Source organism: Lepisma saccharinum, chromosome 2, assembly GCF_977018435.1.
Source record: "Lepisma saccharinum chromosome 2, izLepSacc3.1, whole genome shotgun sequence".
NCBI classification, from domain to species: domain Eukaryota; kingdom Metazoa; phylum Arthropoda; class Insecta; order Zygentoma; family Lepismatidae; genus Lepisma; species Lepisma saccharinum.
Window position 1 is genome coordinate 34,399,527 of NC_139230.1, and position 16,568 is coordinate 34,416,094.

The 16,568-nt window shown below is 37.7% G+C and overlaps 1 protein-coding gene across 3 annotated transcripts in view; it reads left to right on the forward strand.

The window, feature by feature from the left end:
• Creld (Cysteine rich with EGF like domains) overlaps positions 1 to 16,568 on the forward strand; it is a 134,575-nt gene that overhangs the window by 51,174 nt on the left and 66,833 nt on the right. For 2 of the 3 annotated variants that reach the window (XM_083117256.1, XM_083117254.1), the window contains exon 1: positions 7,277 to 7,396. The exons of the other annotated variant lie outside the window; for it this stretch is intronic. In XM_083117256.1, coding sequence (XP_082973382.1) covers positions 7,388 to 7,396 — 9 coding nt within the window. In that variant the 5' untranslated portion in view covers positions 7,277 to 7,387. Of the gene's footprint in view, positions 1 to 7,276; positions 7,397 to 16,568 lie in introns of those variants that run through there. 3 annotated transcript variants of the gene reach the window in all.

A 16,568-nucleotide genomic window follows, 5' to 3' on the forward strand; every position in this document is an offset into this window, starting at 1 on the left:
AAAAAAAAACTCTTGCTAAGTTGGATACTATTTGTGGACTCTGAAGCGCCATGTTGCCAAATTTACGAATTCAGTACTTTGAATTTTTTCAGGGCGGTCAATTAAGATGTTGCGAAGAGTACCTACAAATGGGAGTTAACAAGAAAAGAGATTTTTGCACCACGACTGCAGTTCGAAAAAAGTCGGAAGAGGGATTAAAAAGAATGAGGGACGTCTGAACTTATTTCGGAGTGGGGGGCAAGTTCTTAAATCCACCAACATTTTTTTCTAAATATATATATATATATATATATATATATATATATATATGTGTGTGTGTGTGTGTGTGTGTGTGTGTGTGTGTGTGTGTGTAATTAATTAATATAAATTATATTCATAATTATATATTTTATTTTTTATATATTCATGTAATTTATATTACATTTTAAATTAAATTAGAGATGCTGCTCCCATCGTTCTCTCCGCTCTAGGTATTATAATTGCACAAACAAGCGGTGATAAATACGTTAACCAGCCAATCGATGCTCTGTTGTATTCAATTCCATTTATTCTTACTGTTAGCTAAACTCAGGCCCGTAGCTAGAATTGATCTCAAGCGGGGGTCACGGGTTATCAGGGGAGGCTTTGTAAACCAAGTCAATTTTTCAAAAGATTAACACAGTTAGATGAAGGTAAATTATGTGTGTGTGTATTGGGGGAGGGGGTGTCATTAAGTTAAATAAAATTTAGAAATATACAAAAACTACATTTTTCCATATCTTTTAAAACATCGCTTGTAGTGTTAATTGACTGCTACTGAAATCATCCCTTACCACACACTCCATACTACTTTTGATGAAATAGATATTTATGTCACATAAGAAAAAATGAATGCACAATATTCAATCATAGTGCCTACAGTACATTCCACCCCCGGCCGAAGCAACGAAACTCCCCTTCGTTCCCAAAACTTCGGATCTGTTGACCATTGACGCAGATGCGGAGGGAACTTGCATGATGACATCAACAAAGTCACAGATTTTTGTATAAACGGGAGGTTTTCACTGAAAACAAATTATATTATACGAAATAGTTTTACCTAATGTTAAGGAGGTTGACGGCAGTATCAGGGAGTGCTGCCCCCCCCCCCCGGCCCCTGCTTGGCTAAACTATGATAGTATGTATACATTGAGGCAATACCAGCTTCATTAAAGTCACATCACGATCTAGAAGAAGTGTTCCTTAATATATCAAAGTTCTTAATTGTTCAAGACTTTTTTTTTTAATCATATCATTTTAATATAGAAAATTACCAATGGCTAGAACAAAGTTAGAAGAACGTAATAACTGAGAATAGAAACCAACCTTTTGAGAAGCCCTGCATCGCGGGTTTGCGGGGTCCTTGTAAAATATACTGTTCTGATTTCAACACGTTCATCGGAAGCGAGTTCCGTACCAAGACTAAGACCCATAAAACTTTCTTAGAATCTCCATACCATTGCTTAAAGCTGAAGCTAAGGATACACTCAGCACACGTAAGAACAACACATAACCCCACAGAGGATTATACTGGGGGCGGGTCCAGGCGCCAGAGCCCTGATGGGAGGAAAAGGACGCTAGAACCAAAGGAAACGAAGACCCGCGAGTCCTGTGCATCGTATTCCCCCGAGGAGAGGAGGGTCAGAGTGAAGCATGCTTTGACAACTGTTCAGTAAAACTGAAAAACGTTTCTCAGATAAAGAGTAGAATTAAGAAAGTCCTCTTTTCAACTGCGGATAGAATATCACTTGCTTGGGATGGTTCACTTGGACAGCTCTGCTTAACTGACAAGATTGAAGAAATTAAACAAAAACATGAAGTGAATCAAGTTTTTCTAGAAATCGAGTTTCACACATTGACAATAGTTTTTCTTTTTAATGTCTGGTACATAATGCATTTGCAATGTATTTCTCTTTAGTATTTCACCTCTACATATATTATTTAAAAAAACACATCAACTTCACTTACTGTAAAAAAAAAGTAACCCTATAGCGCTACAGCCCAATATTGGGTTCTGGCTTACCTACCGACTGATGGCCGCCCTCCCACCAAGGGGGCTTGGAGATCTGCAGCCAGACTAGGGGCACGGTTGGCACGGTCCGACCAACCCCCAGCCGTTGTAGGACTTCGCGACCCAATTTCCTCACGATGGTGGGTTGCCACCGGCCCTATACACAGGCCGAAAATTCCCGGAGACTGAACCCAGGATCGAACCCATGCCGTCCCACAGCCGCCGTCCAAAGCAAGGTGCCTTAGACCGCACGGCCACGGAGGAGGACCTTCACTTACTGTACAAAAACATTTTTTTAAAAAAAAAACTTAGTCGATGTTATTTTCAGAATCCACAAAAAATTAAGGAATTTTGGGGGATTCTGAACCTGGACCCACAACCTGGATACGCCCTTGCGAGGGATTAGGGTTGAGTCTCTCCTCATCCCTGATGTTTCGGGGGATCACACATGCATACTATGTATAAATATCCAGAAATAGGGGTATCCCAGACCAGTAGCGGATTCTGCCTATTCGCACGTGCACACCCAAATAAATCTGCAATGCAATTATTTTTTATTAAACTCATTTACTGAACACTATCTCCTTCAAAACATCAAACGTTCCGAAGCCCAATCGCCCCATCGGCTTCGCATTACCAGTGCCTGCCGCAGAGATACGTTCGCTCGGAACACAAGTCGCCGGGTGCTCGTTGGCCGCTGTTTGCAGCACGCAAGAGAAGAAAAGGGATTTGCTCTTCTAGATCGCGGTATTATGGGCTAAACTCGCACTGCTAGTGCTGTGTTCACGATACAGCAGTGTTGCAAGCCCATTCCATTCGAGATCGTGTGGAGGAGTAAACGTTCAATATTACGCATCTGCTTTCGCTATGTACAGTTTCCCCTTTCATCATGCTCACTTTGCAATGAAAGAGGAACGAGCTGTTGATAGCCTAACAATTTTGCCACACAATGGAAAGAGCTGACTAATCTACGTCTCCCCACTCCCCCCCCCCCCCGCCTGAGCGGGTGGATAATTCTACTACAGCGCTACAAGGACAGTTTATTTTGGCCAAGCAAAGGCAATGCAAGACATTGTTTAAAGCACAGGTTTCGCTTTCAGTTGTCCTCCCCTCCCTCCTGTCTTCTTCCTTGCCCTTGTCATGCTCGAAACAGGGTGCTCCTTTTCTTGGGAGATGAATTATGCCCTAGCAGTATAGCAATATTTACTATAATTCAGCCACTCGGTAGAGGGTTTTCCCATTAGGGTGACAAAGCAAAACTTGTAACAGTCAATGGCTGAACACGTGAACAGCTTTCTTCATTGCGAATACATAGGTTGGTTCTGACTGGCAAGAACTTAATGTTATAGGAATGCCTTTTCTGGAATTACAATTATTTTCGTCATAATATTTTCTTCGCAAATTTTAAGATAATACGTTTAGAACACTCTGGTTTACACGCCAATTTCTGCAATATAAGAGGTGATACGGTATAAAAAGGTACGGGGAGTTTTTCAATTTCCTTCAGTAAATGACAGTTTTCTTCAGTTAATATATATATTGCAAATTTTAGTATTTATCCTACTTTGACGTAGCTTTTCCGTCACTTTGTTTAACCGCAACGATGAGAACGCGTGGTTAATTTAGTATGTATCTTCTCTAACATCATATTTCTTCCTACTTTTGGCTAATCGCTACAATGAAGATGAATGACTGCTAGCAGTATTCGAAGTCGGAGTGCAGGAGGACCCCCCCCACACACACACACTACCACCACCAACAACAAGCACAATCTAAGTATCATCCAACCTGTCACGATACGAGACGAACTTTTTCTTCTGTCCCATCTCATTTCGAAAACATTCACTTGTCCCATCTCCTTTTATGAGACGAGACGGAAAATATCTCGTCTCGTGAGCAACACTAACATTAACAATAGAAGCAGCCTCCTAGCTGTCCCCAAAGTCTCCAGCCAACATCCTCCCATGTAACAATTTTAAGTTCAATGAAATGTCACTCACAAGGAAACAGTCATACCCAGGTCGAGAGTCAAACCTGGAACATGCGACTCCCTCAGATAAATCATAAATTTTGTGTATAATAAATACAACGCCAGTTCATTCCTGGTAATTCTGAATCTACGGTTTGGTTTGCATAGACTATATAAGCAGGATAATATTCAGTTTTCGAGGGCTCGTACCGTCGAAACGAGAAGTAAAAAACAAAGTTTTTTTTTTTTGTATTTATAATGATAAGCCTTTGCATACGTTGTTAATTCCATATTTTTCTAGACTTGAGACGAGAACGAGAAGTGCCCTCCCAAACCGAGACGGATGTTTATAAATCGAGACGAGACTGTCAATGAGACATTTACAAATAAACACGAGACAGACATTTAAAACTCTCAACGAGAACGAGACCAAGGCTGCCATGTCTCGTCTCGATAGGATCCGCAGTGGTGAAGTTGTGAACCAACCAATTAATGCGTTCGGGGTAACCAGATGAGGTGGCTTTTTTCGCAGTACAAAATATTATTCCAAACGTGCACAGTAAACGTTGTAAAGTATATATTTAATCAGTGCCATGCTTCTCTACCTAAAACCATTTAATACGAAGCGTAATTCCTCTCGGTTGAATAATTATCGTGTTTTAAAAATGTGAAGTGATACGTTGTTTACATCTCACGCGGCTGCCATTACAACTGCGCTCGTGATCTAGAGGTCGCTTCTGATTGGTTATGTTACGAAAAATGCTACGGAAATAGGACGGATACTATCCTTGAGAAATGCCATGAAGTATGCCATGGCATCTGAAATGCCATAAGATTTCTCGCTTTACACGATAGCATTTTGGTCATGGCATATATGTTAAGAAAAATGCTAAGGAAAATGCTTTCGTCTAAAGCGGGTGTTAGACGTTCATTATATTTAATTTTGATGCGCTGTGGTGAATTTACATTGTTTCATGTAAATTAATATTACCACGTCCTGATTTTATAATTAAATTAATAGTGCATATGAGCTATTTTTGATTGAAATGTTTGAACAAGAAATTTATTTAGTACTTGTTTAAAATACGATTTCTATAATTTGGGATATTTTTAAGTGTCAAAAGGATCAATGTAGTTATGAGAAGTCCGATTAGTTGCTTCAATCGAACCACCAGGAACATATAAACCCACAATAAACTGTGCACAATCAATTATTTTTATCTGGCACGGGGCACCCTGAAGCGCTGGGACACGGTACTGTCCCGAATATATCAGGACGTCTCGTAGCGCTGCATTGATTAACTGACTGAGTTGGTGTTTTAAGTCCACTTTATGCACAGTTGCATCAATAGCCCGGAAGTTCAGGCATTTATTTTCGTTAAAATAGGCAGGCAAAAAGGCATTTATAATGTGGAAAATAGGCACAAAAAATGAAAAAAAAGGCAAAATAAACCGAAAAAGGCACATTTGGAAGTCTCTTACTTTTATCTATAATTTCTGGCAAAATGTTAAGATCTACATTGGGAAGAGCATTTCAATTTTCTCCGTCTTGATTGCACATAACTACAAGGTGTTTTTTTAAGTTCTCATCATTCATTGATAGTCGTCTGTCAGAGAGAATGTTTTTCATAATAGAAAATATTATTTCTACTTAGACATAAGTTATTGGAGCATACATAAAACAAGCTAATGTAGCTGGACTCATTTTGGTAACAGCATTTTCACCTTTTAAAATATCACAAATTGTTTTCAATTGTTTCAAGTCCTCATTTGCACTCACTACCCGTTTGCACTTTTCCGCAACAGCTGACCCCTTTTCTCCTGGCACTTCCATCATCTGCTGCATAGATTCCTCGTAGATTTTCATGGATGCTATAATTGTAATTGTCTCTGACAATGCACCATAATGTACAAAAATAAACTTGAATAGCACAGGAGTTTTATCACTTCACGAAATGAAGCCGCTTCATTTTCTGGAAGAGCATCTATCACCTCACTAATTTTTTCAAGGTTGTTAGCATAATATATAGCTTCTGATATCCAGGTTCCCCATCTGGTCAAGACTGGTTGCGGTTGCTCAGATGCAACTTCCTTAAATTTTCGGGTTCGAGAGGGAGATTTCAGAAATATCTTCTTTGTGTTCGAAATCAACCTGTCCACTTCAGCAGTCAATCATGCACAAGAAATGTTAACCGAAAGGCAATATCCTAACTGAGCATGAAATACATTTTTCTCACACTTTTCTCCTTCAGCAATGTTGAAACATGCATGAGTTCAATATTACTTAAATAAGGCGAAAATTATTCACATAATAAAAGGAAGAAAAATAAATGCCAACAACGTCTTTTGGGAGAAAAATAATTTATATACACATTTTTTTTTAAAAAAAAAATGGTCTAATTTCATTGAAAAAAGGCCAAAAAAGGCATTATAATTAAAAATAGGCAGTGGGGTCCCAAATAGGCAAAACATTCGAAACAACATAAGAAACGTATATCCGGAAAAAAATTATCAATATATGCAGTAGATAAGAAGAGGCATTTTGCCAAACTTCCGGGCTCTAGTTATAAGTTACTTAGTTTATAAAACTAAAATTATTCAATATTGCAGACTGCAGACTTCTAGAGCCTGCCTCTCTTTACAACAAATTTATGTTGAAACACACACCCTAATGTTAACAAACAAACAAACATTCACATGTACAGTGGGATCCATGAGTATTATCGTGCAAATTGTCCATGACTATTTTCATTAATTTTTCTCTTACATCCTATGAATTTTTAAGCGATGAGTTTTTATGTATGCTGGTGCAGAAGTTATCAAGAGCTTGTTTTGAGTTTTCTTTTAATTCTTGAAGCTCTAATTGGGTCAAATAAAGTGCATGAACATGGTGATGGGCAATTTGCACGGTAATACTCATGGATCCCACTGTACAAGGACGAAATCGAAATTCTTGCAAAATCTACGAAACTGTCAATGCTATTTTGATCGTAGGTTTTTATAAATATATTTCATAGTTCGAGGGGGGGAGCATGGCCCCTCCTTTGGGTAAGGGCCACGTCTGAACGAACTCGAACTCTGCAGAACACGGCAGTGTAAAAAGATAAGTCGAAACTGGTTTTCGAAAGATTCGGCAGTTTGCATAATCTTGGAGAACAGCCGCCCGCGACACTGTCGCATGGTGTCGCATGTTGCTTCGGCTCCTGTGTGGTTCTATCCATTTTTCGACACACAACCATTCACGATTTGTAGATGTCAGTAGTTTCAACCTCACGCGGAGCTATTCTATTGGTGGTTGTAACCGTCTGCACAGTTTGCTCTCATCTAAGCAGACGATGGGAGATGATTTGTTTATCGTATAAATAATTTGCTCAAAAAAGTTTCAAACGATGAAAGAGGTAAGTATTAATAGCGTTACTGTATTATTGATGGTTATATATAGATATACAGACGCATTATAAATGTCGAAAACATATGTACATAATCCATGGTATAAATTATTTGGAAATTTAAACCGGCATGTTAAGATAAACGTCAGATAGTATATCCGTTTTGGGCCATATTAAATATAAAACAATTAGCCCAAGTCATTCATATTTTGTACAAAAAACCAACAAATGGACAACTTTAATTCTTTGTGGATTTTATTTTTAAAATTTAAGTAAACCTAGCCTGCGTGTATAATTTCGTGCGGTGATTTTTCTCTACTGTGGAAATTAGAAGCATGTGCCATATAGTATATTTCAAAATTGATGTTACCCAAAATTGCATTTGTTCCCATTGAAGGAATATGAATAGTATTTTTACAACAGTAAATTTGAACTTAATGAATCAATGATACCTCTCTTACGATGCACGATTGTGTTTGAGAAGACTTGTCTAGATTATAACATTAATTCAGTCGACCCTATATTTATCAGTAAAATGCAATTCTCTTATATTGTATCCACATAATATCCTGAATGTAGTATTATGCTTGCACAAGGATTTTATCTGATATTGTAGAACGTTGAGTCTTGTTTTATTGTGGTTCCCATGATGAAGTTGAAGTGTAATGTGTGCCTGTGTATATTTGCTGGGTAAAGGTGGAGGGGATAAAGTATACTCTTCAGTTCTAAACTCTGGAAGGCCATTGCGATTGCACATGAAGTTCTGTACAATATCAGAAAGTTGCTTTGAATTCTCTTTCATGTCAACATTTCCAAATATTGTACTTTCAAGTTGTTGTTTGTTTCCCAAGTATTATTATTTAGCATATGTAATATGCAGTGTACATTTTTGTTTTTTCAAGTTGTTGTTTTCTTCTCATGTATTATTATTTAGCATATGTAATATGCAGTGTACATTTTTGTGGTACTAATCTGATATTCCCCGGACAGATTTCTTCATTTTTACAGAAGAAACTACTTACGGTAATAAGTTCCTGTAGCATAGTCTAACATCTGCAAGGTGTTTTGTGTGATGTAACGGATTTCTTCAAATCCATTACATTACATTTGGGGCTCATTTGGGGGAGGGTGACTCCGGCCAATTTCTAACATGCCTTTAACAGGGACTCTATAGATAAAGTTGGGGAGCCTGAGCGGTTGGGGGCAGTAGGTAAATTACCCCAGGGACAGAGCCCGGAATCGGTGGGAAATTTGGACTCAAAAATTTCAAAAAAAAAAAAAGGAGCGATTTTACAATACCGGGAATTTCTCCATTTTGTTTGAAATTCGGCATACTCACTAAATTAGGGCTCCTAATCACGAATCTGAAGTTAAAATTTGGCGCTCACGTGTCAAACTTGCAAAATAAGAGGGTCAGTCATTCGGTTTCGAATACTTAAAGAATGAAATAAATATATTCCTGATATTACTACGACCCTAAAATTTAACTATGTTTCCTAACCTAGCCTAACCTAACCACGCGCCAATGGTTCGTGGGGCTAGCGCCAATGGTCCCGTGGGGCTAGCCATAATTCAGGAATTTCGAAAAGTGAGCGCCAAATTTTAAGTGCAGATTCGTGATTAGGAGACCCAAATTAGTAAGTATCCGAAATTTCAAACAAATTGGAGAAATTCCCTGTATTGATAAATTATACCAAAAAAAAAAAAAAAATAGTTTAAATTTCCCACCCATTCCAGGACGAAAAACGTGAATACACCTTAAAGAATGTTCTGCGAAGCAGATAGGTAAGTACAAATGTCAAAAAATGACAAAACGAAGAAGTTATAGCTGTCCGGGGAATATCAGATTTTTACCATTTTGGTTTTTAAAAAAAGACTGTACTACTGACAACAATAACTGTTCATGTACGGTAAAATTTTAGTATGCCCGAAACTTGTTTCTTCAATTTTACAGGAGAAAGTACTTACCGAACTGACTTTCCGTACACTTTTGAAAGGTCGTGGAAGTGTTTTTTCCCATCGCTTAATTTATTTAGTCGGTAAATCATGTATTTTTGAAGATTAATGTCTCTCCAATGCACGAAAGCTGTTGCCTCTATGTCCTTCCACTATGTGAATCAAATGTTGCGTGCATTCAATGATGTAACCCCCGGTCAGTGTTTCCAACCACACCGTTGTTTTCCAAGAACGTGACAATTTTAACTGTTTGCCTAACCTAACCGGACCTAACCTACCCTTGCCGTGCATGGTACATGGGGCTATTTATGAATGGTTAGTGGGGCTATCCATGCATGGTTCGAGGGGCTATTTATGAATGGTTCGTGGGGTTTTCGAATCTGGAAAAAAAAATACATAATCAATAACACGAAAGTAGGTATTTTTTGATTAAGGTTGCAACACTGCATAACATTGATCATGGACAACGCTAGTCAAGATTTCTCCGCCATATTGCGTGTAACGCAAGCGAAAACGAACAAACAAGAATTACTCGATATGTCAAAAATTGACATTATTTGCATGAAAGAAACGAAATGGCACCTTAAAGAATCCTTAGGAATACAGAATGCGTAAGTACCAATGTGAAAAACAAGAAAATAAATTAATTTCATACGTTTTGGGGATACTAAACTTTTAATCAAATTTCTTGCAGAAGGATTTTTCCTAGGTAGGCTATATTCACTTAACATTTTGCAGAATTGTTGGCTTTACATTTGTGTGGAATATTATTCTCCTACCAAAATTATTTCATGCTTATGTTGAACTGGTTCTCTTATATTGCATTAGTATATTGCAAGTTTCTCCTTTACATGTTAACATTTTTTAATCTGAAGAAATGTAATTTCTCTTCAAAAATACATATGTGAGTAGGTTAGGCAGGTTACTTTAGTATATTTGAAAATGCTGCTTGTTCTAACTAACTCTCTAGCCTTCTTAAACCCGAAGGTTCATGGCTGCAGCAACACAGGCCTTCCATCTGTCCCTATCTTGAGCAAGATCTATATACTCTTTTCCATCTCTACCGATTTCCTTTAGGTCCATCTCAACGTTGTCCCTCCATCTTCGTCTTGGCCTTCCTATAGATCTCTTACCATCAGGTTTCCCAACAAGAATTCTGTGAACTCCTCTTTCCTCTCCTATTTGTGCCACATGGCCTGCCCACCTAAGTCTTCTTGATTTAATCATTCTAATAATATCTGGACATGAATACAAATTATGTAGTTCTAAATTATGTAACCTTCTCCACTCACCTGTCTCCTCGTCCCTTTTAGGTCCAAATATTATCCTAAGGATCTTATTTTCAAATACTCTCAATTTGTGTTCCTCTTTCAATGTAAGGGACTTGTTCTAATGTGCGTAATACATTTTTAAAAAGAAGAAAAGGCCCAAGTAACAATTGTTTAATTCCGAATTTATCTTGGTGCACAGGCATTTTTTACATGGTCCTATTTTTAATAGTCTTAGTGATTACTTACTTCATTTTCTGGAGAACTGATTTTTCCATTTCATATACTCCTACAGGATTATTCACAATCAGCCATTCTTTTACGGACTGCTGCTGCTATCTACCTCACATGAGTGGGTGCAAAGGGGTAATTTGCTGCCAAATGCTTTTGTCGTTTGGTTAGGTTTAGGGCTCTAAGCATTAAAATTACGTCCCTAAATGCTTTAAACACCTGATCACATAATATCTGGTCTCCAACAAGAAAATCCACGAAAACTTGTGTCCAAGTCGACCAGAAACCAAGAATGTCAGCTCACATAAGCTACATTTCAAATCATAATTCGTCCAGTAACTAATACTTAGTGAAGCTTTTAACTGTGCTAATTAGTTTCTCCAAGCTTCAAACTTGCTACCATTATCATTTCCAGTATCCTAAAGCACTAACTACTACTACTTCTAGAAACTTGCAGAAAGTCATTAAACATTCTGAACAGTTACCTAAGAAAACACTTTTACAGCAGCTAAAAGAACTTGGGTATCTTACTTTTCTGTGGAAAGTTTGTGCAAATTTACTATTTCCTGTACTCTTAAACAGCATTTGTGTCATGGCTAACGCTTCTGTTATGACTAGATCTTTGTAGAGAAAAATGACAAATTAGATTAAAACTATGTTTGTAACCAAACTTAGATTTGTTTATTATTGATTTTATGTAACATATCTATAAAAAATAAAGGAAGGATTGAAATTAAGGAATCAAAATCCAAAATATGCAAAGTATATAACAGGAATAGGTTATGCTGTGCCTCTTGTTCCTACATGAAAAATTCAAAATATTAAATAGGGTGGTCATGAACAGATATACACGTATAATATGTGTACTCCACTCTGTGTTGCTTATTAGAGATGATTTATTTAGTTACATTTTCATGTGTTTATAATTTGTAAAGACATAGGGAAACCTCTCCCCTGTGCATGTGGACACACAGATATTTCTGGTTTAACATTATGTGTAGAATAGATTTGGGTCTTTTTACATTCAATATTTTTTTTTCTTGTGTGCATGCTCACCATTGTTTGACATTTTTCTATCCATCTTGCAAACACTTCATACTACATAAAGTTAACATGAAAATCATACTCCATATGACAATTAGACTAGGGCTGAATGGATACTGATGCTGATACTCTCACTGATACCCACCGATACTGATACTTCAAGATTGTAATAACTAAAAGTTGTTCAACATATTAATTAATACTTGTTTGCAACTATTCTACTCCAATTATATGCATCAGTTTATCAAGTCAGAATGTTAAACTATATGTTATGTAATCACAAAATTAAGTTTTTCACACGAGACTGGTGTAGAATAAAAGATACTTCCAATTTTGCATAATTTCCAGGATAATTAAGAGTTTGTGAAATACCATAATGCCGGAAAAGTATTGACCTTAAATCAGGCCATAGCCACTGGCTTTTCCTCAACTCAACATACTCATTTACACTCAGGCGCGGAGCGTCCATGTAAGCCGTGTAAGCCGGGCTTACACTTTATTAATTCTAGTAAAATGTATGTAATTATATGGCAAAATTCGTAAAAACTTCAAAGTTCATCTCGGCCTGATACCAGTCTTCGAGATCCTGTTTGTTAGATTGCAACACTTCTCACCAGATGGCACATGAGAACTCCCGCCTTTTGCTTGGGGAAAGTTGTAAGCCGTCTGAATGTTGCCTTACAAATTTCTGACCGCGAAGGAGCAGTGCCTACCGTCGCCCACCGTATCTGGAAGGAGAAGAACGAGGAATATAGGGAGAAGAGCGCGTCGAAACCCTAGGTGTGTAAACCTACGGGCAGAGGCTTACAGCAGTGTTGCAAACCTCATGTTTAGAAAAAGTGTTGTTCATGGACGTCCGCAGTATTTCTTTCCACCAGGGAGGATTAAGCAAAGTATTTTTTCAGGGGTTGGGGTAAACTAGGTATATTTCCCTTCTCAAAATATACTAATTCAATTTGAAGTTAACATTTTTCTGCAACGCCCTTACAATAATTAACAATTTGATGTGACTGAAATGAAATTATATGTGTGAAAATGGTTGACATTCATTTTTCAGGAAGTGCCTCCTCCCCTTGCCCCTTCTGGACATCCATGGTGTCGTTTAAACTCCGAAATTATTCTACATACTACTAAATTCTTCTGGGATTTTCATATTATAAATATTAATTTATAACAAAAACAAATATAAATTTGAATGGTTCAACCAACGACATGGGTTCCACGTTATGTGAAAAGTTTGAGAAAATTCAACCACAACGAAAAGCGGCCCTGTTGTTTTATTTATATCTCCAACTTACAAACGACTTTTTAAACTTGTGCGAGATTTAGCACCATTATGCTTGGGTTGGCTTCACTGAATACGCGTCAGCGAGACACAGGTCCTGTAAGAGGAGGGGCTCCAGCGTTGTCGGGTATGAATGGTTGACTGTAAAGGAAATTTGAGCCGGTGGTGCTTCAAGGAGGGTTTTTTTTCCCAGGAACAGGGAATTCTGAAGCAAAAAACTAACAGGAAGGGGAAAAAGGAGAAACCTAGAAATGAGCCGGATACGGGAAAACTAGATACACATTGATGTGCTAAATTCTTGTTGTTTCTGTTTTTCGCTTGTAGGAGAGCATAAACATTAGACATATTAAGACTCTGTTTATGTTTATGTATGAACTCAGCTGGTAATAATTGAGCTAAAAAGTGAAATAAATAAGTAAATAAATAAATAAATGTTAATGAAAACTGAAGATTGAACCAATTTTACAAATGTCATGTCAAATGTGAACCAAATATTATTAATTACATAGTCCGTGATTCAAACACTCTTCGAACAACGTACGAAAAGCCTGTTTATGATCTTTTAGGTGCTAGATTTGCTTTTACACTATCCTAAGAAAACACTTACATGTCCTTTGATAGAAATTTCTGGATATATCCCTACAATTTGTGAGCATTTCTTTTATATTTTATATTGTATTTTTTTTTTACTAAATATAGGGAATTTTAAGGCAAGAGAGGGAATTTATTTATATCCGAAAGGGATATTCCCCTCACAGTCGGAAAGATCACTGCTTTGAGCAGTGACCGATTTTGGATCTGGTTTCTTTTTGTTTCCCCTTCTTCCTGTGTGTTTGTTAAAGTCTCGAGGTAGCTATTGCTTTTGCGAAATCCATCTATTGAAAAGCGGACTGTCGTCCCTGTGCTGTGGTGTAATACAGTAGTGAAGTGCATTATGGAATAAAATGGGTGTGATTGTGCGGTGGGGTGGAGAACTTTTTGAAGATGCCGTTGTCCAGCAAGGATTTTGCTGCCAAGAAGAAAACTTGTGGATATAGGTAGGCCCACCCCTTCCTTCTCTAGCAGACATAGTAACAGAAACGAAAAATAAAGTGCGCCGATTTTGCGATTCATGATACGGAGCTGATACTTGGTTATGCGGTTGTAAAAAGTATTCAGCACTTTTCTGTTTCCTTCTGTTTTCGTTTGTTTATTATTATTATTATTCATTTTATCTAACTTTGCATATTTTTTATCGTTACGTTACTCATTGTGATAGGAATAACACTGACTTAATTATCAGATATCCAGAATTTTTAATTTGGTGAAAAATTCCAGGGAAGTGTTCTGAAAAAATTGGGGGGGGGGGCGGGGGTCGATGTGTGTGGATAAATCACTAACCATGTCAGCCCAAAAATAAGCACAACGGGAAATAACCTTCATCATGATAGGCTTACACTGTTGGAAAGGTCACGCTCCGCCACTGTTTACACTCCTCCTATGCAGGGTTGGCATTTTGCTTGGGTCTTTAAAAAAAAACAACCTGGGTTTTATTGGGTTTTTTTCAGGTTATGTTTATAAATATATATATTTTTCTCTCATAGTAATATGTTGGAACATTCAATTTGTATTGTTTTAGTACACTGAATCAAAAACTATTTAATATTTTCTGTTAACATAGTTAAGAATTGATTGGATTGGCTTGTGGTGTTTTAAGTCCATTTATGCACAGTAAGGCTAATCGGGACTGGACCTACAGTTTAAAGTGGAATACAAACCACTATGTGCCTCCACCGGGTATCGAACCGAGGACAGTTAAGGTCAAACTCAAAACATACATAACCTGTCCCACAACAGACCATTGAAGGCCATGGCCTACCTACCGACAGTCGGCCGCACTCCCACTTGATCCTACTCTGAGGTGGAAGATTATGCAACCAGTTACGGGATGGCATGTGGTCAGCACGACGAACCCCCAGTTGTAATTGTAGGTTTTCATGACCGGGTTATGCTACTCATTTGTAGCTCCCCAAATTAATCATGATGGTGAGTGTTCACCAGTCTCGTACACAGGCCGAAATCTCAGTTACATTTCCCCAAGGAGACTCAAACCTGCACGCGTCCCATAGCCGGAGCCCAAAGCATGACTGCACAGCCACAGTGCGGGACAAATTATTTAATTATCTAAAATACTATGTTCTGAAAAAATTGACCAACAGTTTGATTCTACTCTTCCTGGATTGTGTAACAGTTAATAAATCTGATCAGTTCCCAGGATTGCACATTGCAATACTATACTAATACTTGATAGCTGTGGTGATTTAGTCAACCTCCGTGGCAGAGTGGTTAGCACAGCACACTGCCAGGGGTCCCGGGTTAGAATCTTTGTTCCTACGTGGATGTTTGTTTGTCCCAATGAAAATACGAAGAAAATAGAGAAAATTGATGTTTGAGAAAAAGGGAAATACTACTGCTTAGGAGTATTACTTTTATTACAAATGTAAAATAAAAAAAAATAAAAATAGACGGGCTGTCTGACTGCTCATGCAGAAGACACTGATTCGAATCTTGGGGTGGTTGATCTAAGGTCTGAATTTTTCTGGTCTTGTCCCTGCATAAAGCAGCTCTGGAACTCACCCGGTCTCAAGTCAATGGGTCAGGGAGGAGGGGGGGGTGGGGGTGTAAAGGCAGCCGGAGTTTGGTTGTGATCACATCACCTTCAAAATGGCAGAGATCAAGAATATGTCGGGCCCTGCCCCATATCCCGTGAATGTGCTTTCATGGCACTGTGCTATATGTATGGGGAACTTTACCTTTACAACACACTGTAGCTGCATACACACACTTTTAAATCTGCTTGAATACAGTTTGTTCACAGTTGTGTTTTCTAATATTTTTTTTGAATGTTTCAAGTTTAAATATCTCTTCCATGTATTACCATGCCAAAATTATAAGGCTGACATATTTAATTGTTTTGACTGATTTCATCCAAATGGCCATCCCCCAAAATATCTGGTGGTTATGAAACTAACAGTTCCCATGAATAAAACATTAGTGATCCCAATTTGGATCTCAACATACATATGCACTATATTTAAAAATATATATTTGTCAAGCCATAGCGTAAGAAATGCCCTAAAATATTTTAGTCTCTTTTCTAAATGTCCAAAAATGTAGTTTAGGCAGATATTTGAAAGTGGCATCAGAATTTGGAGCTACCTCAGAATATGAAAAATCAATTTTTCATCCTCCATCTTGCGCTTTCAATAAATGCAAAATAAAATCATTCCCTGGGTGTGTCTAGTTCAGACATGAATTTCAGCTTAAGAACTCTAAATTTCCTACATATATCGTGGTCTCAAAATTGGTGACTTTCCCCCATCCTTCCTAAACCACACACTATATTACAGAGTCTTTA